The sequence below is a fragment of the Saimiri boliviensis genome, chromosome 10, assembly GCF_048565385.1.
Source record: "Saimiri boliviensis isolate mSaiBol1 chromosome 10, mSaiBol1.pri, whole genome shotgun sequence".
Classification (NCBI taxonomy): domain Eukaryota; kingdom Metazoa; phylum Chordata; class Mammalia; order Primates; family Cebidae; genus Saimiri; species Saimiri boliviensis.
Genome location: NC_133458.1, coordinates 78,233,401 through 78,258,551, shown reverse-complemented (window position 1 = coordinate 78,258,551; position 25,151 = coordinate 78,233,401). Strand labels below are relative to the sequence as shown.

Genomic DNA, 25,151 nt, shown 5'->3' with positions numbered 1-25,151 from the left:
TCTAACCATATAAATAATTACACTAAACATGAATGAACTATAGGGAGGATAGGATCCTCCAACAATTGTGTTTTCACAAAAGCATCAATTTGAAACACTATCCATAAATGAAAATACCTCCTTGACAAATGCAAAAAATTAAAAAAAAAACAGGTGAAGGTTTACAACACCTGGGTGAAGCATAGAAATGAGAAAAGTCATATTGCAGAGGAGAGTTTTACATTACTGTCCACCTCACCCAGCTAATTTTTGTATTTTTAGTAGAGATGGGGTTTTATATAATATATGTTTTATATTACATATATAGTGACAGTTTTTAAAAATCAAAATTGGGGGTTGATTAAAAGTATACTTCTTGTTTGGTTCTCAATCAAAGTTGTTCTCAGCTTGAAAAACTTTTTTGTAAGCATAGTAGTTACCACATACCAACAATTTATAGTAGATGCACAAAGAATTAAAAGTATGGAATCAAGGAATATCACTAATGAAAATAACTTAACCACAGTGGAAAACAGCAAGAGAAGAAGGGAATGAATGATCTATGAAACAGCTAGAAAACAATTTTGGCAGTAGTAACCTCTTAACTATCAAAAGTTACCTTGAATGTAAATAAATTAGACTCTCCAATCAAAGGACATAAAATGTTTGAGTACATTATATGAAAAATACCAACTATATGGGTCTTAAGAATATACATATGTTGAATAAAAAGATTGAAAACATATTTCTTGCAAAAAAAAGAAACAAAAATCAGGAGTAACTATACCTGTATCAGATAAATTAGATGTTAAGTCAAAACTGTAAAAAGAAACAGAGAAAATGAAGATTATTTTATAATGACAAAACCTGTTTAGAGAGAGGACATAATAATTGTAAATATGCCGGGCGTGGTGGCTCAAGCCTGTAATCCCAGCACTTTGGGAGGCCGAGGCGGGTGGATCACGAGGTCAAGAGATCGAGACCATCCTGGTCAACATGGTGAAACCCCGTCTCTACTAAAAATACAAAAAAAAAAAATTAGCTGGGCATGGTGGCGTGTGCCTGTAATCCCAGCTACTCAGGAGCCTGAGGCAGGAGAATTGCCTGAACTCAGGAGGCAGAGGTTGCGGTGAGCCGAGATCGTGCCATTGCGCTCCAGCCTGGGTAACAAGAGCAAAACTCTGTCTCAAAAAAAAAAAAAAAAAAAAAAATTGTAAATATATATCCACTAAACAATCGCACACCTAAATATGTAAACTGAATATTAATACATCTGAGAGAGACTACAATACAATTAAAATAGGGGTCTTCAGCACCCCACTTTCAGCAATGAACACATTATCCAGACAGAAAGTCAGTAAAAAAAGTTAGACTTTAACTGTACTCTAGACCAAATGGACCTAACATACATATACAAAACATTCCATCCAGTAGCTACGTAGTCATTCAGAATACATAGTCTTCTCAAATGTACATGGAGTAGTCTCCAAGATAGATCATGTTAGGCCAGAAAATGAGTCCTAACAAACGTAAGAAGATATAAATAATATCAAGTGTCTTTTCTGACCTCAATGGAATATAGAAAATAATAACATGAAGAACATTAAAAATTTTTTAATACATGGAAATTAACACATTCCTGAACAAGTGATGCAATGAAGGCGTTAGAAGGGAAATTAAAGGAACTTGAGACAAATGAAAATGAAAACAGAACATACTAAATCTCATAGGATTTGGCAGAAGTAGTCCTAAGAAGTAAGTTTATAGTTGGTATAATGTTAGCTATGGGTTTGACATATATATAGCATATATGTGTTTATTGTGTTGAGGTATATTCCTTCTATACCTAATTTGTTGACAGATTTTTGTATCATGATAGGATGTTGAATTTTATCAAATGCTGCTTTCTGTATCTTTTGAGGTGATAATATATTTTTAACTTTCATTTTGTTGAGGTAATATCCACTTAATTGATTTATATATGTTGAACTATCCTTCATCTCTGAGATAAATCCCACTTGATTGTGGTGTATTATTTTTTGATATGTGGTTGGAATTAGCTTTCTATTATTTTGTTAAGAATATTTGAATCTTTGTTTCAGCAATATTGGCCTGTAGTTGTCTCTTTTATTGTTGTTTCCTTGTCTTGGTTTGGTATTAAGATAATGCTATACTCAGAGAATGAGTTAGGAAGAATGTTTTTATCTTAAATTATTTGAAAGAGTTTGACAAGAATACCACTAGTAGAATTATGTTTGACAATATTGCTGCTACCTAGCACCAGGCACTATTGATTCCTTACATGCTATCTGGGATGGGATTCTTCATCACTGTAAGTCCTGCAGTGTGCAGTCCATTCCCCCTGACTCTGAAAGGATCTGAAACAAAATACTGTATATTTTCACTTGATAGGAAAATCAAGGGGTCCAACCATTTGCAGCAGATTTTGTTTTCACGTTTTTTAATGAATAAAATAGAGAAACAATGAGATTAATTTTATGTAAAATGATTTGAAATACATAAACTTACAAACCACCAAACCAACCAACCAAGAGGCATACTCAGAGTTATGGAGAAATCAGTTTCAGACTATTGCAATAAAGCAAATACAATAAAGCAAGTTATGCTAATGTTTTGGTTTCCCAAGGCATATGAAAGTTACGGTTAAACTATATAGTCTATTCGGTATACAATAACATTGTGTCTTAAAAAAAAAAAAAACTACCATTTTAAGACACTTTATTGCTAAAAAATGCCTATGATCATCTGAGCCTTCTGCAAATTGTTGTCTTTTTGCTGGTAGTGGGTGTTGCCTTAATAACAATGGTTGCTAACTAATTAGGGTGGTAGGTTAAGGTGGTTGTGGCAATTTCTTAAAATTAGACAGCAATGAAATTTGTTGCATTGATGGACTCTTCATTTCATGACAGCTGTCTGTGTAATATGTGATGGTATTTGATAGCATTTTAACTACAGTAGAACTGATTTCAAAAGTGGAGTCATTCTCAAATCCTACCACTGCTTTATCAACTAAACATGTAATATTCTAAATTCTTTGTTGTGATTTCAACACTCTTCATAGTATCTTCACCAGGAGTAGATTCAATTTCAAGAAATTACTTTATTTTCTCATTCCTAAGAAGCAATTCTTCATATGTTGAAGGTTTATCATGAGGATGAAACAATTGAATCACATCTTTAGACTCCACTTTCAATTCTAGTACTCTTGCTTTTCTAACCGCATCTGTATTGACTTTGTCCAGAGAAGTCTTGAACCCGTCAAAGTCATTCATTAGGGTTGCAATCAACTTCTTTAAGACCTGTTAATATTTATATTTGGACCTCTTCCCATAAAATATTAATGCTCTCAATGCTATCTAGAATGGTGAACCCTTTCTAGAAAGTTTTCAAGTTACATTGCCCAGATCCATTAGATGAATTATTATCTGAGGCAGCTAAAACCTTACAAAATGTATTCCTTAATAAGATGACTTGAAAATCAGAATTACTCCTTGAACCATGGACTTCAGAGTCAATGTTGTATTATCAGGTATGAAAACATTAATATTCTGTATATCTCCATTAGAGCTCTTATTTTTTGAGCAGTAGATCTCAACTACGGGCTAAAAATATTCAGTAAACCATGCTGTAAAGAGATTTGCAGTTATTCAGGATTTCTTCTTCCCTTTATAGAGCACAGGCAGAGTATATTTAGTGCATTCTGGAGGGCCATATGATATTCAGAATGGTAAGTTAGCACTGGCTTCAACTTAAAATCACCAGCTGCATTAGACCCTAACAAGAGAGTCAACCTGTCCTTTGAAATTTTGAAGCCAAGCATTGACTTCTCCTCTCTAGCTATTAAAATTTTGGATGGCATATTCTTCTAATAGAAAGCTTTTTTTTTGGTTTACATTGAAAATTGATTATTTAATGATCTTAGCCATATCTTCTGAATAGCTTGCTACAGATTACTTTGCAACTTTGTTATGAAGATGGCTTCTTTCCTTAAACCTCATGAACTAATCTCTACTATCTTCACACTTTTCTGCAGCTTCCTCCTCATTGGGTCTTTATAGATTTAAATAGAGTTGGGGCCTTGCCCTGGATTATGCTTTGGCTTAAAAGGAATGTTGTGACTGATTTGACGTTCTATCTAAATATCTAAAACTTTCTCCATATCAGCAATAAGGCTGTTTTGCTTTCTTTCACATGTGTATTTGCTGCAGTAGTACTTATAATTTTCCTCATGAACTTTCCTTTGCGTTTACAACTTGGCTAACTGGTGCCAGAAGCCTAGCTTTTGGCATGTCCTGGCTTTTGATATGTCTTCCCCAATAAGCTTAATAATTTCAGGCTTTTGATTGAAAATTAGAGACTTGTAATCTTCTTTTCACTTGAACACTTAGAAGCCATTGTAAGGTTCTTAATTAGCCCAATTTCAGTATTTGTATGTTTTAGGGAACAGGGAGGCCCAAGGAAAGAAAGAGAGTTAGGGAAACAGCTTGTTGGTGGAGAAGTCAGAATACACAACATTCATTAATTTAGATTGCCATTTTATATGGGCACAGTTTGTGTTGCCCCAAAATGATTACAACAGTAACATCAAAGATTACTAATCACAGACCACCATAGCAGATACAATAATCATGACATTTGAAATATTATGAAAATTACCAAAATGTAATAGAGACATGAAGTGAGCACATGTTGTGGGAAAAATTATGTTGATAGACCTGCACAATGCCCAATCGTCACAAACCTTCAATATGTTTATATATATATACACACACACACACACACATATACATATATATATGTATATGTGTGTGTGTGTGTGTGTGTGTGTATGTGTGTGTGTCTGTGAAGCGCAGTAAAATGAGATGTACCTATAAAGTTGGTGTGTGAGTGTCAGGGAAGAGGAGAATAGAAAGAAGCCCAAAATAAATTTTGTCTAAGCCAAATCTTGGTCAAGTGTGCCACCTAGAGGTTGCACTGATAGAATTCCTTTGAGTATTTTTTATTTTTTAGGAGGCAAGATGCATTTATGTGGAGAATTATTTTTAAGTTTTTATTTGAAAAAAACATCTTTAGATATTTCCATATGTAACACTATCAACAAATAACTATTTCCTCACTATTTATTATAATTATAAAACTGACAATGTTAAAAGTTGTTTCCCTTTCCATCAAGGAATTGAACATTTCATAATTGTTTTAAAATACATGTACTAATGATTAAAACTCATTGTCATGAGTTTTATGGGTTGTAATATATATTCATATGCTTATGTTGTAATAAAAGAGAAAACAGACGTGCATAGGTATGTATACATTCTCACCTCTGGAGTTTAAAAATGATAGAAAAATTAATAGAGGCATGATAAAGAAATCTATATCACATGAGAGGTGATAAATTTATATTTTCTCATTTCTAACTATTAAAAAATATGCTTTGCCTTTGTCATCCATTGGTTTGGAAAACTTTTATCGCACTGGCTCATTAATATTTGAACAGTTCTCCATGAAAAATGATGAACGATTTGCTTCATGGCAGGCTGTACAGATGGTCAATTTAATCTGCATCCTTGAGACTTCTCATGACTAAATTTTGACATCATGTCATTAAACATTTGTGTATTATTTATGTCATATTCTAGAAAACAAATATAGCTACGTTCTTGCTATCTCTTGCCATCTATCAGTTTTATTGATAGGATTTATCTACCTAGACACTATACCTTTCACAAAGGAACATGTATCCAAATATATACCTCACTTTTGTCTCCTCAGAGACCCATACGTTTTTGTCCTCAAGTGCAATAATGACATGGTTATGAACAAATGTGTGGCAGGTATGGAGACAAATGTTTACATGACTTGGATTCTCTAACCTTGTTCAGAGATGTCTTTGCTGATGATTGTGTGTGTTTGTATATGTGCATGTGTGTGTGTGATACCTAAGCCTTGTGTACACTGAAATTGAAAAAGGGAAATCAAGTGTTGGCTATTTTCAAACACTACTGCACAATGTATCATTGTATTGTAAATGGTTGCAGCTTTGAACCTAGAAGTTGACCCTGTATATTCCTTGAATTTGTAGCTATGATGTTTACACTCTTGATGAGTTATTATTATACTACCATGGGTAAATATAAAGATCAGAATCTTAAAATTTATTTTGACATTAAGCTATTAAGTACAGTGTCTGATGGCTTTTTGAAGGGCTAGGTAATTACCTTGCACATTAACTTGAGTCCTCCAATTCTCTGTCATCTGTAATAATGAATTCCCACCTGAATTGATTGGGGCTTCCCACAAATGTTTAGAATGGGCTGCTGTTAGCGGAGTATGTCCAGTTTGAAATTATCCCTGCGCCAGAGTTAGAGGATTTCAAGGTTTAGGGCACTAACAGTAGCTGAGAAATATAAGCAGAAAGGATGGGAAAATGATTCTTGTGAAGTGGACAAGGAAATTTTCCTGAAAGGACAGAGCCCAGGAAGCAATAGCAGGTCCTATTTTCTTCTGTGGTGTAACTATTGAAAGAAGTGGTCCTTCAGGAAACCATACATTAGTTAGGATCAGGCTCCTTTTTATTCCTTATCAACCTGTAATCTTTTGATCGTTGCCTGTTTTTCACCAGTGAAGAAATAGTAATCCACACTAGCTTATCTCTCCTAATCACAGACTCACAGAGCTAGGGCTCTCTGAGCTTTTAATTCCTTCTTAGAGGCCTAACAGAGTGGAAAGTAAACAAAGACCGAATTTGCAACCTTCAACGTAGCTAATTTCCTCTGATGTCAGAATACTTAAACAGGCAGGACCTGGGAATTATTTGATCAAACCTGCTTTTAATCTAATGCATGCAGAAGGGCTGTGTCTGGAAGGCTCTGCAAAATGACAAGGGTCCCAAGGGAGCTTTATGGAAGGTTTCCTCTTTCAGAAACAGTAGCTTCCTCATTTTGAACTCTTGAGTAGCTGTGTTGGAGTAAATTCATAAAAAGTAGTTTTCCTGCTTTTGAAATTTTATTTTATTTGGCTGAAAATTGTTGATGAGATAATAGTTTTCTTTGGCTTTCCATTTGCTGAGTTTTTGATGGCTAAATGCCTTGATACTATTTTACCTTTACTATGAAATGAATTAATAATAAAATATTATTATCGGGTAAATACGGGAGAAGGAGAAGGGTAAAGCATTATGTATCTGACTTCACACACATTCTTCTATTACTATTGGTAGAAGAAAGTGAAAACACAAAAGACAAAAGATGCAAACCCATGTGGTTCTTTCTTTAGATTCTGACAGGCATCTTGCTACAGTAAGAGTTAAGAAAAACTGGAGTCAATGAAATTTTAAATGAAGAATTTACTAATTCTGAGATATCCAGACAGCGTTACTGACTCAGTTTGGCCTTTAATTTGACTCACAACTGCCTGAATACTTAGAATTAGCATAGTTTTGACAGAGAGAAGTAGACGAAGGGACCGAACTCTATACCTGAAATAAAATTTTAATGTTAAGATTATTTTTGTACAGTTGTATTTATGTAATTAGGTAGTATTGGAAATACTCATTAAATACTAATTCAGTTTTAAAGACTATTAAAAGACAATTTGTCACAGAACATCAATATTGCTCAAAATTTTTACTGAGAATAGATTTGAGTTAAAAACAACATTTAAGGAAGTGTTTCAATGAGTTTTTTTTTTTTTTTTTTTTGACAAGTAAACATTGCTGCTCTGATGTTTTCACATCTGATCTCAAACACAGCTCCCCACACAAAGTAATTCAGAAGCCATGGCTTAAAAAAGGATCATAAACTCTGATGCTTTGTGTAAATGCGTACTAAGAATAACATGCCACTAGATCTAGCATTTGACTCCTTGGGTGACAATGAATATCAATGCCTGTTATTTGTCATTCTGAAACCTGCCGGGTGATGATTCTTTTTATTGGTTCATCGTTCCAAACATATTTCATCGCACCATGTGCACAGGAGTTCTTTAGGCGGGTTTGTCAGAGCTGGGTGTCGCCTGGCTGTCCCCTCTCCCCTTTGCTCGCTCCCCTTCTCGCCCTGGTACTCTCACCTCCCTCTGCCTCCAGCCCCCTCTCGCTCCTTTGGGCTCACGCCCCCCTCCTCCCCCTCCAGCTGGCGGGGGCTGCGCTGCCTCCCAGACCTAGCAGACCTGCTCAGTCAGCTGAGGCTCCCTGAGGACAGCTGCCTCCGGAGCCGCGGGGACCTGCCATTCTGCGCGGGATGGCAGCGGCAGCAGCATCCCCGCCAGCGGCAGCGGCGGCAGCGGCCACCGCCACCTCCTCGGACGCTATTGTTCCCTGGTGTTAGACGCGCTCTCCCTCCTTCTCATCTGAAGCGAACAATAGCAGGAAAGAGCTTTGCTTTCTGTACTCTTTGGGAAGACGTTCCAAGAGCGGAGAAAAATTCCCTGCCGAGCGTGCTGCGGCTCTGGACCCTGGAGTGGCTGCGGGCGGCATGGGGCTGCAAGCCAGGCGCTGGGCGTCCGGGAGCCGGGGCGCTGCGGGGCCGCACCGGGGCGTCCTGCAGCTGCTGCCGCTGCAGCTGCTCCTGCTGCTGCTGCTGCGCCCGGGCGCCGGCGGGGCTGCAGCGCAGGGCGAGGCGGAGGCGCCCACCCTCTATCTGTGGAAGACTGGTAAGTGGGACGGAGTTACCCTTTCCCCATCTTCACATCTGGGGCCACATTAAGGAGCTGATGGCCTTCTGCAGGGACCCCGGTGCTTCTGGATGGCCCGGTTATGCTGGGTTCCTAAGGTAAAAAGTATGATTTCTTAGGAAGCAAATAGGTCATGTCCGATGCAATTATGAAAGAGAAGCAAAACAACTAAGAGGCAACAGTGAGTCGCTGGAATATTTCTCTCGCAGCTCTGCAGTTAATGAGGGCAATGCTGCACTTCCATAATGAAGTGCAATATTTTTAATCTCTGGATTCTCATTCTGCTAGGAGTTTCTCAAACATACTTCTAGCAAAGAACGAGCAAAGAGTTTAGCGTCGGTCTTAATTCTTGAGGCAAGCAATATACTGACTGTTAATGGTATTTGTAGATATAGAGTTGAAATTGTTAACTTTAGCTTTGTGATATGTGGGATACTCAGAAACAAGCCAACTGAGGGCGGTTCCAACAATTAAAGGCAAATGGGGCTCCAGCGAGGCCTCCGGAAAGACTCAAAAAACTCAATCCTTAACTAGCGAATCGGAGGATTTTTAAAGTGTACAACGCTTAGTATGCCTGGGTTCAAACTTTACCTTCCTTCCTTGTGAATTCTTTTGCTTTGTTTTTCAATCATGCAACAAAAGCAGCAACTAACTGTCCATCAGTACCCCCGGGTAAAATGCTTGGAGGTTCTGGCGGGGCTGTGACAGGCAGGAAAACAATACGGAGTGAGGCATTACCAACCCCTTTGCTGCCGGCTGGCTTTCTCTGTCCATGAATAAACATTGAGAATTCTTTAGAAGACAGGAAACTTCACGTGTTCATAGGAGTAAAATGGGAAAATATTATTCTTGTTGCTTAGAGCTAGCGGGTAATTTAAGAGTAACTTGGTCAGGCCAAACAGTAAGAGAAAGTTGTAGTCGAAAGGGAAAGTATGTATTCGTCATGGGGTTTCAGAGAGTGGGTCTCTTGCCCTGCTTCAGCCCATCTCTGCACCACTGCTGAAGACACAGCTCAATCTACTCTCCAGTTGCATCAATATCGATATCTGAAATTTTTTAAAGCGGTGCAACTATCTAGAAATTTAGTGAGGAGATTAAACAGAAATTTATTTAAAGTCAAAGTACATAATTTGTCTTAAAATATTGCATGAAACATGTATACATTTTAAAAAGCAAGATTATTCTGGCTAACACTTAAAGTTTGAAGATCAGTTGATTAATGAGTTCAAATGAAATAAAACTAAATTATTTCAATTTAAAACAAAGAGTTGCAGACCTCCAGTTTAACTTCAGTTGGGGTTTGACAGTATGAAAAGCACATTCATACTGACCAACATTAATCAAATTATAATTTACCATTCAATGGTATCATATAAATGCTTGGGAAGAGCTTCTGAGGTAAATCAGTGTAGGACAAAATAGTACTTGCCTAGTTGAAATTTATGCTAGCAAAGTAAAAAGAGCCAAGCAATAATTCAGATGGAAAAGAGCCTAGCCAACATTCACTGTACAGCATCTGAGGTGCCAATATATGTCATCATAAATGTCATGGTATGAACACAAGCCAATAAACAGCTGAAAATAGTGGAAAGCTCTCAGAAACAATGGTATGGAGACCTTGATTCCAGTGCTAGTCCCAGCTTTTGCTAGCTATAGGAATTTTGGCAGTTCACTTAACTTCTGACTCTTAGTTTTCTCAACTGCATGTAAATTTGATGACACTTTCTTCTGTGTATCTGTAGTGTGTGAAAATCAAATCAGTTATGAGAAAATGATTTGTAAACTTCAAAGCTGTATGCAAATGTAAGCTAGTATGATAAGGATGATAAGGATATTTCTTTAATGATGATTCTTGGTTTGGTTAAGTTCATTCAATTGGAAAGCAAAATAATGAGTTCTTTATTATTTTTTACGAAAGGGAAAGGAGGCTTTAAAATATCTGTAAAGGAGCTGAGAGTAGTTCTCAAAAGAACTAGACAGTATTTAAAGAAAAAGGATATAACATAAATGAAAATTTAGCAGTTACAGAATCATTAAGTGTGTATCACTTGATGAAAATAGAGAAGCAAGAAGGGAATTGAAAGAGAAAAGAGGTGAGGTATTGCATGTTGGAAGTAAAATGCTTGGTGCCACAAAGTGAAAATAGCACTCCAACAAAAGTTTTCTCAGCAAGGCAATTTATTTCTATAGAAGGGTGTGTCTAGTGGATGGAACAATGGCAAGAACACACTGGGACAAGGGAGAGAAAGCAGGTCTTATCCCTAATGCAGTTAGTCCCTACTGCTGTGTCTTCCTCCTATTGGCTAGGGTTGGACTACACAGTCTAAACTGCTTCTGATTGACTGTTTTAGAGAGAGCAGGGGTATGAGCCAGAGTGGTGGAGAGAGTTGTAGGATGAGTAAGGACAAAGCAGGTGACTAAGGATGGCTAAGGACAGAGCAGGTGACAGAGGCTAGGAGGGGGTTTACTGAAATGGGGACAAGAAGGTACAAAGAACGAGGAAGTTAAACTTTAAAATGGAAAACAAGGAACAGGGAAGCTGAACATACTGACATACTGGTTCTTTGAAGAACTCAGAACTCATGGTACTTAATGATTTTCCCCTCTAGAATTTTAAACGAAATTAACAAGCTAAACCTTTAAAGAGGAATTTATTGTATCCTACATCCATAATGTCTATTCCAATACGGTAAGCTTGACAGAAAATTATAGAGAATCAGATTAATAGTGAGATGACCAAATTAAGATGATGACGTGAAAATTATTACCCTGGATGAAGATCTGGGACAGGAACTCAAACTGTTTATATTACTAACATGGTATAGAGTTTTGGTAAAGTCACTAATGACTTTGGTTCTTGGTTTCCTATTTTGTAATATTCAATGAATAGATAAAATGATATCTAAGGGCCTTTTTAACTCCAAAAGTGCTTCATATATATGAATATATATGGTGGCAGATACATAAATTATAAGTACACACATAAATGCATACATACAACAACAATAGGATATATAAAGTTGACCCTTGAACAATGCACAGATTAGAGGTGCTGACCCACATGCTCAGTAGAAAATTTACGTATAACTTTTGACATCTTCAAAACTTAACTACTAATAGCCAACTATTGATCAGAAGCTTTATGGATAACATGGACAGTCAATTAATACATATTCGTAAGTTATACATATTATATACTATATTCTTACAATTAAGCTAGAGACAAAGAGATGACATTTGGAAAATTATGAGGAAGAGACAATATATGTACTATTCATTAAATGGATCTGGATCGTCATAAAGCTCTTTATCTTCATTGTCTTCAGGTTGAATAAGCTGAGGAGGAAGAGGAAGATAGATAAGGGGTTGGTTTTGTTGTCTAAGTAGTAGCAAAGGTAGAAGATAATCTGCATATAAGTGGAACAATCCAGTTCAAACCATGTTGTTCAAGAACCAACTGTACACATGTGTATACATATAATATATACACATATAGTATTATACATTATATATAATTTTTTATGTGTATATATATGCTTTTTTAAGTAAATTCACAACAGAGAGTTATTGAGGACCTAAAATATGTAGTCACTGTGGTAGAGGCTGATTGGGATATTGCCATCCATGCTCTTGAGAAACTCACAATTAACTTGTTAAAAAAATTATTATTCAACTGATTATCAGCTTTAGGAGAAACTCACAATTAAACAACACTGTAAATGCACAATTACAACATGGCATACCATACACACGAATAGAACATTAGAAGAGCAGAGAGGTTATTTGGCTGTTAAAGGAGGTGTGAAGGGTTTCAAAGAGAATTTAATATATGATCTGAGTCTGGAAAGGTGAGTTGGATTTTGACTGAGGAAGGAGTAGAATGTCATTCTAAGCAGAGAAGAAAAAGAAAATTAAAATTAAAAGGCACAACAGCATTCCTAGACCTTGAAAGTCCCAGTGGTATCCTGCAGGTTAAGCCCAGGATGCTGGACAGCAATGAAAAGATTTCATGCCAATCCGGTGAGTTAGGACCAGATTATCAATAAACTTTCAAACTATGGTAAGATATTGGAGTTTAACTTATAAGCAGGTGGTAGCCTCTGGAAACTTCAAGCAGAAGAGTGATATTTTGTTTGTCTAGAATGAAGAGAGATGAATTTAGAAGCTACAAGGCCAGTGACATGAGGGACTGACGGAGAGACAAAGGGGGACAGAGCTACAATCATAAAGGTTATAAAGAAGAGTGAGTAGAAGAGGGTTTGAGGTCACATTGAAGAAGTGTTAGCTTCAGCTTAGGGTGCAGGGGATACAGTGCCTTCCAAGGGAAGTAGGAACTAAGGTCATCAAAGTTTCCATCATGCCTGTAGCCAGTAATGGAGATACAGGGTATGAAAAAGACAGATTTCTTAGTGTAGTGAAAAAGAGTATCAATTTAATTCAAATATACTGAGCTTGAGGTAGCAATGATATATTGAGATTAATATATCTCATGGGAAAATTAGTGCATGGATGATTCAGTTTAGGAGAAGGAGTTAAGCTGAAGGTGTAATCATCGAACATAATAAATGTGTATTTCAAGGTATGGGAGTGGGCAGGATTGTTAAAGGAAGAAAAACATTGAAAAGCCAGGATATTTCACAGAGAATATTGTGATATAAAGGGCCATAGTGGGAGAAAAACTAGAGAAGCAGGCTAGGAAAGTGTGTTCAGAAAAGGTACAGGGCAAATGACTATATATACTAGATGAAGAAGGTTTTCTATAAAGGAGATTGTGGCAAAAAATATTTTAAAAATTTAGAAAGACTAGGATAAGGATTCTAAAATATTTAAGAAAATATGAACTATGAGGACTTGGTAATATTATTCAGTGTCTTGGGAAAGGACATTTTAGGTATGGAGGTAGAGATAAAAAATTGATTGAATAAAAAACAAGATGGTAGAAAAGATAATAGTATGAATAAAGTTGAATAACTAAGTGGTATGTAAGTCTCTTTAGTATGATGTTGTTGTTTTATAAGGGAGTAAAGCCCAGAAGTTTAGATACTAAAAATATTTATTAAAATATAAAAGTTGGTTGGGCATGGTGGCTCATACCTATAATCCTACAACTTTTTAGAGGCCGGTGTGGAAGGATTGCTTGAGCTTAGGAGTTCAGTTTTTTAGTCAATTATGATTGCACCGTTGTACTCAAGCCTGGGCAACAGAGCAAGATCTTGTCATTAAAAATTAATTAAATAAAATATAAAAGTTAAAATTTTCAACATTTTATATTATAGTCATTTCAAAGATGCTTATCTTTTGTGAATAATTGGAAAACATATTTCATACACACAAGAGACATAGCATTTATATTACTAAAAGATGAATACTACTGTTATTAACAAGTGTTAATTACATTTATACTTTTTATTATTTTAGCATATGAGATTGTTTCTATAATAATTGTGGTTAGTTATATTCACTTGGAAATTCCAAGTTAAGAGTATCAATAAATTGAGCAAAATGCCAGACTTTAATCAGACTAAAAATGTTGAACACATAAACTTTTATCAACTTCCGTCGTAGATATATTTTCAAAAATAATGAAGTAATTGATTTTATTTTTATAATGATGAAGTTACACCGAAATCCAAGAAATATGTACATAATAGCCATAATTCAGAATTCAAGTGATGGGGTATTTACAGGTATGTGTTTTCTCTCAAGAAGAATACTCACATTAAACGCTTTTGAACTGGATTCATCTAATGCAGGACATTACTGTTATTGACAGTCACTGTCTCCTTTACACAGTAATTACATTAAAATTATGCCTTTGTTCTTAAATTTGAAATAAAAATAAAGTTACCCTTTCCTTTTGCTTTTTGTACTTAGGATAACAGTACTTATTACTCTGCATGTAAAATATTCTGCAATCTATATGGAAATTCTTCCAAACTTTCTTTAATTCTACCAAACTTTAAGTGACAAAGGAGAGGGATATCATTCCAGGTAGTCATAATATGAGGTGGATTTATCCCAACACAAGTGTTTTGACCTTCAGTTGTTCTTAAAATTTACTTTTATTCAGAATGTCACATTGTTTTCTAATTTTATGAATGAGTAGGATGGAATAGGATAGACAGAGCATGGGTGTCATTGTTAATTAATCTGGGGCAAGATGGATGGAAAATATTGTATTCATGTTACCTACAAAGTTACTTTATCTCTCTGAATCTTTTACTTTCATCTCCAACATGGACTAATAGGATGCATTCTATAGGAGTTTCTGAGGTTTAAATGTGCTAATGCATGTAATGTACTAGGAGAGTGCCTGACACGTATTAGTTCAGTAAATGATAGTTTTTATTATTGCTATTATTCTGTCAGATGACACAATAGCTATTTGAGTTTATGACCTCGAACAAGCCCAATAATGTGCATTAAGCCTTCTCTTAAGCATCTCTTTTTTTTCTCCAGTAAATACACTAGGAATTACAAATTGATACAGTTCATCAGATTGGTAGATACTCCAAGTTATAAGGGAGACATCGTTATAGAATGAAAAGAACATGGACTGAGATCAGACAATCCACTGTTTAAATCTTACCTCTACCTGACTGGTTAAGTTAGATCAATTCTCTGGCTTTGTTTTTCACCTTAGATTGATGACACAAGTTCTGAAGTAAGAAGGCATTTATGAATTTTTTCAACAGGTAGTAAATAGAAAGTATGTACTACCTTGACCTAAATGCAGCAGACATTCAAAAAGTGATAGTTCTCTTACCATTCTTTATCAGTTATTCCCCTAAAAATGACATAAATTGCAGAAATTTTACTGCTGTAACATACCTGTTTTCTCCAACCAAAGGACAGCATGAAAGACAAATAAAGCAAGTATGGAAAGAGAAATTTTTTTGTTATAGACTTTTTTTTTAATTAGTTTGGCACTTATGTGTAGATAGCATTTACCGAATACTATAAAAATGTTTTGAGCACCAAATTTAGGGTTAATTATGTAAATAGAACATATGCTTCTTTTATTATTGTGTCTCAGGGGATTTCTCAAGAATCTAATATTTTACATTCTTGAAATTAAAATTGTCACCTATCACTTCCAAATTAAATGCTGTCACAGCATTTAATTGCTTGTATTTTATACATTGTTTTGTTTTTACTTGGTAAGTGGTCATTTAAATAAATTTTAAAAACCACTACAGTTTATGACTTGTCTTTTTTTCTTTTGTAGTGTACGTAGCACCACCAGTGCTCAGAATTCATTAAAAGTATATAGGTTGCTTAGACCAAAAAGTCAAATTCTCAGGGAGTTTTAAGAGGCTTTATAACCAACAGTGGTTTGTTAACTATACTAAAGCTGCTGTCACAGGAGTAGCTGAACAATTAGGATCCACTAGCCAAATGGCCGAAGGAAATAGAACAGCCCTAGATATATTAGATAATTATACTTCTCATTAGATGTTGTGTCAGCATGCATCCAAGGACTCACGCAGAGGCTAGTAGACACAACTCTTACTAAAGTATCCCAACTTCTCCTCCACCCTATTCAAATAGATGACTTTTAGAAGAAGAAACAGAACAACTAACCCAAGATCTGTTAAGGAAGTTTGAAGAGAAAACTGTAAAAATTCAAGATGGGGGATTGTTATAGTGAAACTCAAGTTTCTATAGAAGTAAAATGCCTTGCTGAGAGGAAGAAAAAAGATGCCTTACTGTTTCAATGGAACTGGGGTAACTTAGGTCACTCCTTCTGAAAATTATACATAAACTATCTTGTTTAATGATGGCAGCCCCCAATCATAGCTGAGATGAAGAGTACAATAGGATGGCACATAATCCAGATTTCCTTCTGCCCATTATTACTGCATAGAGAACTGGCCTGATAGTGTGGGGAAGAGATTCTCACTAGGTTATTGGTGAAGTATGATTGTGGTTTAGGTCTTTTCAGGAGGAATAGAAGTTCCTTGACCTCTGATATGAGTTAGAATGAGAATACTGGATAGTGGGGTTTCTTTGTAAAGGGAGGATTAGAAGTCCCTCAGTGTAGTGAATATATAGAACAGCCTCCCTTAGAATCACTATAAAGGCACACTATCCTGGCCCTTAATGAAGGAAGCACTGAGGATATGGCACTTGAAAAAAATGTATCTTTCCTAATACAAGAGACAGTGTAGACTGTGAGGTAGAAGTGCCAATGAATCATAAGGTCTATCTTTTTTTATCAGAACTTTACACTGATAGTTTAAAATGCATTCAAATAATGACAGCATTAAATGTTATCACAGTAGAATTTTTTTTGTTTTATGCATTTTTTTTGTTTTTTCTTCACAGGTGATTATTTAAATAAGTTTTTAAAGCACTACTGTTTATATCTTTTTTGGTTTTTTTTGTTTTTAGTATACATAGTACAATTAGTTCTCAGAATTCATTAGTTACTTGGATCAAAAACTCAAATACTCGGGTGGTTCCCATGCATTTAGTTCCTATGTTCCCAAAGGGTAAAAAGGTTTATATTAATGGAAAGTGATAAAATAATTAAAAGGATTTCCATACACCAATAATGGCCTAGCTGAGAAAGAAATCAATCCCATTTACAATAGCTTTTACAATAGCTACAAAAATAAAATAGTTACAAATAAATTTAAGTAAAGACATGTATAATCTCTTCAAGCAAAATGACAAAACACTGATGAAAGAAATTGCCAATGACACAAACAAATGGAAAAACATCACATGCTCATGAATGAGAAGAACTAATACTGCTACAATGACCATTCTGCTCAAAGAAATCTACAGATTCAATGCAATCTCTACCAAAATACCAATGCCATGTTTCACAGAATTACAAACAAGAATCCTAAAATTCATATGGAGCCCAAAAAAGAGCCCAAATAGTCAAAGCAATCCTAAGCAAAAAGAACAAACCTGGAAAAATCACATTACCCAATTTCAAATTACATTACGAGGCTATAGTAACCAAAACATAGTACTAGTATAAAAATAGATGCATAGATCAATGGAATAGAATGGATTACCCAGAAATAAGGTCACATATTTTAAGCCAGTTGATCTTTGACAAAGCTAACAGGAACATACGTTGGGGAAAGAAATCTCCTTTCAATCAATGACATAGGAAAATTGAATTGCAATAGGCAGAAGATTGAAACTAGATCCCTATCTCTCATTACATAGAAAATCTACCCAAGAGAAACTAAAGTCTTAAGCATAAGATCCCAAACTATAAAAATACTAGAATAAAACTATGGGAAAATCTTCTGGATATTGATCTAGGAAATCAATTTATGACTGAGACCTCAAAGTCACAGGTAACAAAACTAAAGTAGACAAATAAAACTTGATTTAACCAAAAAGCTTCTGCAGAGCAAAATAAATAATCAACAGAGTAAACAGATAACTTGCAGAATGGGAGAAAATATTTGCAAACTATTCATCCATCAGGGGACTATTATCTAGGGTATACTAGATATTAGAATATGCTTTTTATCAGATTGTACTGGAAGAATTGAACAACTCAATTTTTAAAAATCCCATTAAGAAGTGGGCAATGGACATGAATAGGCATTTTTCAAAAGAAGACTTACAAATGGTCAACAAGTATATGGAAAAATGCTCAATATCCACTACACAATTGGTGGGAATGTAAATTAGTACAACCTCTATGGAAAATGCTATGGAAATCTCTCAAACAGCTAAAAATGGAATGGCGCTTCAATCAATCAATCCAACTGCTGGGTATCCACCCAAAGGAAGAAAAAAATTAATATACCAAAGAATACCTATACTCATGTTAATCATAGTACTGTTCACAACAGCAAATACATGGAATCAACCTAAGTGTCCATCAACAGAAGAGTGAACAAAGAAAATGTGTGGTGTATATATACACAATATACTATTCTACCTTAAAAAGAATGAATTATGTGTTTTGGAACAATATGGATGGAACTCGAGGTATTTAAGTGAAATCAGCTAGGCACAGAAAGTCAGATATCACATGTTCTGATTCATAAGTTGGTGCTAAAAATTTGTACACATGGATGTAGAAAATGGAATAATAGACAATGGACATTTGGGAAGATGAGAGGAGGGTGGAGGATGAGAAATTACCTAATGGGTACAATGTGCGTTATTTGGTTGTTGGATATCCTAAGAATCCTGACTTGATCACTATGCAATCTATTCATGCAACAAAGTAGCACATGTACCCTATAAATTTGTATTAAAAATACCATATTGGGAAAGGGTAAGGGAAACTTGGCAATACTTAGAGCACTGATACCAAAAAGTAACCTAAATGTTGTTTCTGATGCATGATAGGACATAGCAAAAAACATGCCAATACATCTTTCAGAAAAAAAGGTATTGAGCTAGTTGTTATTTTACGTAGCTTAGTATGTGAAATCATAACCTTTGGGGTATTGTTTCTATTTTGTCCATATTATTATATCAAAGTTATGCTATGAGAAAAGAAATGAGATAAGGTCAGATTTTAAAAAGCACCAATGTGTTCCCTTATATGAACAATTTTCAAATGACACATGCAGTTGGATAATTTTGTAGGAGGTTCCAAGTCACAGGAGATGTCAGAGAGAGATGGTCCACATAGAAGGAGTCACATTAGTGAATTCAGGAAAAGCTACGCAAAGACTGATACAGCTTGGAGAGAAAGTGAGATAATTTTAAGAGAGAAAAACAGCACAAAGAAAAGAGAAAACAAGCAAATTATCTGTATTCTTTTAAAATTATTATTTTTTGAGGTGAATACTTCAAAGTTTATTCACATTCTTTGTTATCTCTTATAAGAATTAAAATTTCCCAAATTAAATGCTTTTAATATTACTACATATGTGTAAAAAAAAAAGAAAAATGGCTTTTAAAATCAAGATGGGGAAAAGAGACTGAAAATCATCAAATTAGTCCTCTTAAGAGCTCCAAATGAAGTGAAATTAAGAACAAAATTGCTGGTTGCTAATGGTAATTTGTTCCATTTTCCAGCACATATGGTGAGCTCGGTCTCAGCATAGCCCTTCAGAACTGTTTGTCCAGCATATAGTGACCACTGTTTACCATGTTAAATAACATCACCTGGGGTCCTCAGGAGTGACATTACGTGAACGCTTTACCAAATACCTAAAGCAAGGAACTGAGCAGGAAGCAGCCAAAAACAAGAAAAGCCCACAGAGACACAGGAGAATAGACATTTTCCCCAGTACATTCAGAAAACATGGATTGGCTCATGACGAAATGGACCTGGGAACCTGGCTACAAGGCTGAGGGGAAGTACAAAGATGACCCTGTCGCTCTCTGCCTTGATAGTGAATGTTGTGAAAACATAAGGAGAGAGATCTTCAATGAGGCAAATCGAGAGAATTAATGGATTCCCAAGACTCCAGCCACTCGAGGAAAAGGTTAGCAGAGAAAACAGAAAACTCATAAAAGATCAAAGAAGCAGAAGAAGGACCCGAGAGCCAGAGGCAGGTCCAGATCCTCCTCCTCTTCCTCCCAGTCATCTCACTCCTGCGAAGCCGAAGAAGAGAACTGAAGAGACAGAGGAAGGAGAGGAGAGCGCCACGGCCTTTGACAAGTCGAGACTGGGGACCAAAGACTTTGTGGGTCCAAGTGAAAGGGGAGGTGGCAGAGCTTGAGGAACCTTTCCATTTTGAGCCAGAGGAAGAGGCCGGGGCAGAGGCAACTGCCCTGAGAACAATAACAACAACAGCAACAGCGATTTTCAAAAAAGGAAATCGGTAATAGGAGTGGGACCCAGAGTACACACCCAAAAGCAAGACGTAGCACTTGCACGAGGACCGTGAAGGTGCAGGCAGTGACACGTGGGTGAGCCAGGCCCGGGCCGAGGAGCCTTTCCTCGGGGTCAGGTGGTTCATGTTCCAGAAATCAAGTACCAGCCCCAAGTGGGCCCACGACAAGCTCAGTGGGAAGGAAAGGGAGATGGAAGATGAGGCGAGTGGGACAGAGAACCGAGAGGAGAAGGACAATTTACAGCCCACAATCGAGTAGGAGCCACCTCTTGACGGGATTCCTTGCCCAGAGGAGAGAGGCGCTGGGAAGGTGGCTGGCGAGAAGCTACGGAGGAACCTCAAGAAGATTCTTAAAATCCTACCCCGACCCCTCACCAGCCATGCAGATTTTGCTGCCGTGGAAGGCATCCGTGGCGTTGCATCCCAGTGGACAGAGGAGGCTGGCCATGCAGCCGGGCGTCAGGCCCAGCTCTTGAGCAGAACAAAACGCATTAGGCTTTAGCTGTTTCTCTCATTTTTTGTTGGTGTGGGGGGTGGGGGGCAGGAGTAGGGTGGGAGAGCAATGCTTGGATTAAAATTATTTTTAATGACTATTTTTTGAGCAGTGTTAGATTTACAGAAAATTAAGCAGAAAGTACAAAGTTGCCTCAGGTTCTCATTCTCCTGCTATTTTCCTCTATTATTAGAATCTTGCAGTAGTTTGGCACATTCGTTATGTTATGTTGAACTAATATTGATGCATTATTATTAACCGAAGTCCATGGTTTACATTAGGGTTCACTCTTTGCATTGTACATTCTATGAGTTTTTAACAGATGTGTAGAGAGATTTGTCCGCCATTATCGTATTATACAGAATAGTTTTGCTACCCTGAAAATTCCCTGTGCTCCTTCTGTTTTTACGTCTCTCCTCCCAAATCCCTAGCAACGACATATCTTTTTACTGTCTCCATATTTGTGCTTTTTGGAGAATGTTATATAGTTGGAATCATACCATATGTAGCCTTTTCAGTTGGGCATCTTTCACTAGCAATGGTGTTTAAGCTTTCTACATGTCTTTTCATGGCTTGACAGCTCATTTCTTCTGAGTGCTGAACAATATTCCATCCTTTGGCTATACTACGGTTTGTTTATTCACTTACCTATTTAAAGGCATTTTGGTTGCTTCCAAGTTTGGGCAGTTATGAATATTCATGTGCATATTTTTGTGTGGATGTAAGTTTTTAGTTCATTTGCGTAAATACCAAGGAGCATGTTGCTGGATCATATGGCAAGAATATATTTAGTTTTATAAGAAACTGCCAAACTGCCTTCCAAAGTGGCTGTACCATTTTGCATTTCCACCAGCAGTGAATGAGAGTTCCTGGTGCTCTACTCCTCACCAACTTTTGGTGTTTCAGTATTTTTTATTTGAGTCGTTCTCATGGATGCATGTCTTCTTTCAATTAGCAGTTCCCTAACGACGCGATGTTTCATCTACTTCTCATCTGCAGATATTCTTTAGTGGTAGATCTGCCTGCTGTTAATGATATGAGTAACAGTAGCAAGAGTAGGTGGCTAACTCTTAGGGGCAGAGTTCAATGACTCCGTCCAGACTGTGCTGAACATATTCCACTTTTTATTGCTCTGATAGAATGACACCTACTAGTGATAATCATTCAATAATGAAAAAAAAAACCACATGGCAATTAAGTAAGGAATAAATGTAGATGGTCCTACACTTTGTTTCCCCTTGAGAGGAATACCTTGGGAGTGATGAGTGGTATCTTGAAGTAGAAGGAAATAGGCAAATACAATAAAGATTAAGTTAAGCCTGCAAGCTGGTGAGATTTTCCAGTATAATACATACTTCCTGTATCTCTAGCTGACTCTCGTATGATTACTAAATTATGTAGCTGCATATCTGCTTTTCCTTGCTTTGCACCGAGGAAGCCATGGTCTGGGAAAAAGTGGGAGATGTAAGCGTTTTCCGGAACTTCTGGGAAACAGTGAAGGTCCACTGTGACAGAGACGGAGTAAGTTGACCTGGAAACGAAGTTGTCAAGTCAACCTTCTACTTAATGCTCCCACGATCTTCCCATTGACACAAATTGTTGATCACCCTCAGAAAGGAGATAGGTAAACAATGACCCGGAAGTGGACACTTGGTGTGCACAAGGCTAGAGATATAGTACACTCTTAACAGAGCTAACTTAGAATGATATGGCTTGATGGAAAATGAACTTCCCCAAGAAATGTACTGGACACAGATATTGATTATGTAGCTGAAATAATTTAACTTACAGTATATGGCCAATACAGGGCTTTCTAATTGTTCTGTGCATTCTGTATAAAATGTTTTCCCTTGGGCTACAATAACACTAGCAGTGACAGGACATTCTGAGTATTGTAGACTGATGTGTTTGGAGGTATGTTTTCTATTGTGCCTGAGAAGAAGTGGTATCAGAACACAAATAGTGACTATTTGATTTGCACTGTTTAAAAGTTATTTTTGTTTTCTCTACCAAAATTAGATTGTGATTACAAATGTTATGGAGTTCCACTGTATCCAGGTACTTCTAGATTAGTTGCAAAGAGTTGAATTCATAGGTTGGAATGAAAGAAGAACCTAATCACTAACTAGTTAAATAAATATATGTTTGTGTGTATTTGCCTCTGTGTGTGTATGTGTGTGTGTGTGTGTGTGTAGTCAATAAAAAGATGTTTAAGAACAACTTCTGAACCAGAAGTACACGAATTTTGACCTAATGTTGTTATTTATTGGGAATATAGTTTCTAATCTCTCTTTTATTTCATAGATATAACATGTGGTATGATATTAGTAACTTGCTGTACAGAGTATTTTTAAAGATAGCTTGAGATAGCCCTACAGCGTACTTAGATGGTGCCTGGCACAAATCAGTGCTCAGTAAATGTTATCCCTTACTTGGCTATAATCCTGGTATGAACTGCGAAGTTCTCCTCACTGATACGGAATGTGTCTCCTGAATTTGTCTGCCTCCTTTCCTTTTTTACTTTGATTCCTATCTCTTCTTGGATCTGCATATGAATGTCAGGCTTCTCTGTACCTGACATTGCTCTGTTCTCTACCTGTGGTCAGAGTCAACAGTGTAATTATAAAACTCAGCCTTACTGTAAGGTTGTTCAAAGTATGTTTTTTAAATGCAGAGACATTCTGCCTCAGTGTTTTCATTTTACTTGTGATTGTACATATCTTAGCCATGCAGGCAATGCTGGAGGTTTGACTCTTTAAGTGAGATTGTGAGTTCCAAAGTTTCTTTCTTTGTAAAACCCAAGATTATTCTTGGCAAGACATTCCCCCCATGATGCTGTGAGTGTAAGGACATTGGAAGTGTGCGATGAATGATGAGACCTCCTTTCCTAAATGCTCCTCTCCTAAAGTGCATTAATGCATTGTGTGTCTGTGTGTGTGTTTGATGTGTATGAATATCCTACTTTCACACTTCAATATATGTGATTGGAAATCTTCTGAAGGAAATGAAAATGTCTCCCAGCTTAAAGGAGAGACAACTCTATTCAACTGTTTCATGTCCATTACAACCCATTTATTTGTATATTATCTAAAATTTATGTGCCACTTGTAAACTTGTAACAGAATCACAATAATAATTTGATGCACCATTATAAGCATGATCACACATGTATACATGTCTGCATATCTAGATGCATGAATATATATATATACAGGCACATGCAGATAATATGGTAATACATGAATAAATTCACACATGGGACTTCATAATTTACTTGATATTATAAAAATTATACCTCCTGAAATATGTTTTTATGTGGTATTTATAGTAGTGACTTTTAAAAATATATGCAATTATAACCATTTTTACTAAAATATTAATTATAGAAAATTTATGGTAAGATTTTATTTTACAAAGTTTTGTGCCGTCATCCATTACCCACTCCTAAAAGCTATTATACAAGTCCTTGTATTACCTTCCACTAACTTACGGCTTTTATTTTAAGACCTTTTTTTATGTCTAACCATCTTCCTGTGTTTGCCACTCTGGTGCCTGTACAATGTTTTCAAACTGCAATGCTTGCACAAATTACCAAGAAGTGTTTTTCTTCTACTAGTACCTACCTGCCAGCATATCCACAGATAGCATTTCTCTAAAACAGTACTTGTAAATAATTTCCCTTGATTATGACATCATTAAGACAAGAATGGTAACAGACCCAGATGGAATAATGTAGATTACACATATCTGTATAAAAACATACATCACATTGCACAACTATTTCAGGGGACTCCATTCACAGTCTGAATTAGATGACCTTTTTTTGTCCTCAGTGTGTGTTAGCAAAATTCAGCTGAGGGAAACTGGCAGGCACTTAATACCTATTTTGTGGTAAGGTCTGTGTCAGGTACAGGGGAAGAGGCATGACTAGCACGTAAGGTCTTCAGGGAGTTCTCTATCAAGTGTAAATAACTTATTTGAGGCTAGTGAACTTAGTACAGAAATAGAGACACATATGGATGTAAAATGGAGGAGGGAGTAATTCTTTTGCAAAAGACACAGGAAAGGAAAACTTTCATAAGACTCAAGTTTGAAAGATAAACAGGAAGACTATAGACAGAATTCCAGGCAGAGAAGGCATGCTTGTGAAGAAATGAAATGGCATGTTTCCAGGGATGGAATGAAGTTTGGAGTCATAAAAAGCAGGGAAT

General features: G+C 36.3%; 1 protein-coding gene and 1 pseudogene across 8 annotated transcripts in view; both read left to right on the top strand.

Annotated features, from left to right (window-relative positions):
* THSD7A (thrombospondin type 1 domain containing 7A) overlaps positions 1-25,151 on the top strand; it is an 885,997-nt gene that overhangs the window by 366,090 nt on the left and 494,756 nt on the right. For 4 of the 8 annotated variants that reach the window (XM_074379522.1, XM_074379517.1, XM_074379516.1 and 1 more), the window contains exon 1: positions 1-8,649. This exon is cut by the window's left edge. The exons of the other annotated variants lie outside the window; for them this stretch is intronic. In XM_074379522.1, coding sequence (XP_074235623.1) covers positions 8,472-8,649 — 178 coding nt within the window. In that variant the 5' untranslated portion in view covers positions 1-8,471. The remainder of the gene's footprint in view (positions 8,650-25,151) is intronic. 8 annotated transcript variants of the gene reach the window in all.
* LOC141580102 (thyroid hormone receptor-associated protein 3 pseudogene) lies at positions 8,645-25,151 on the top strand (annotated as a pseudogene).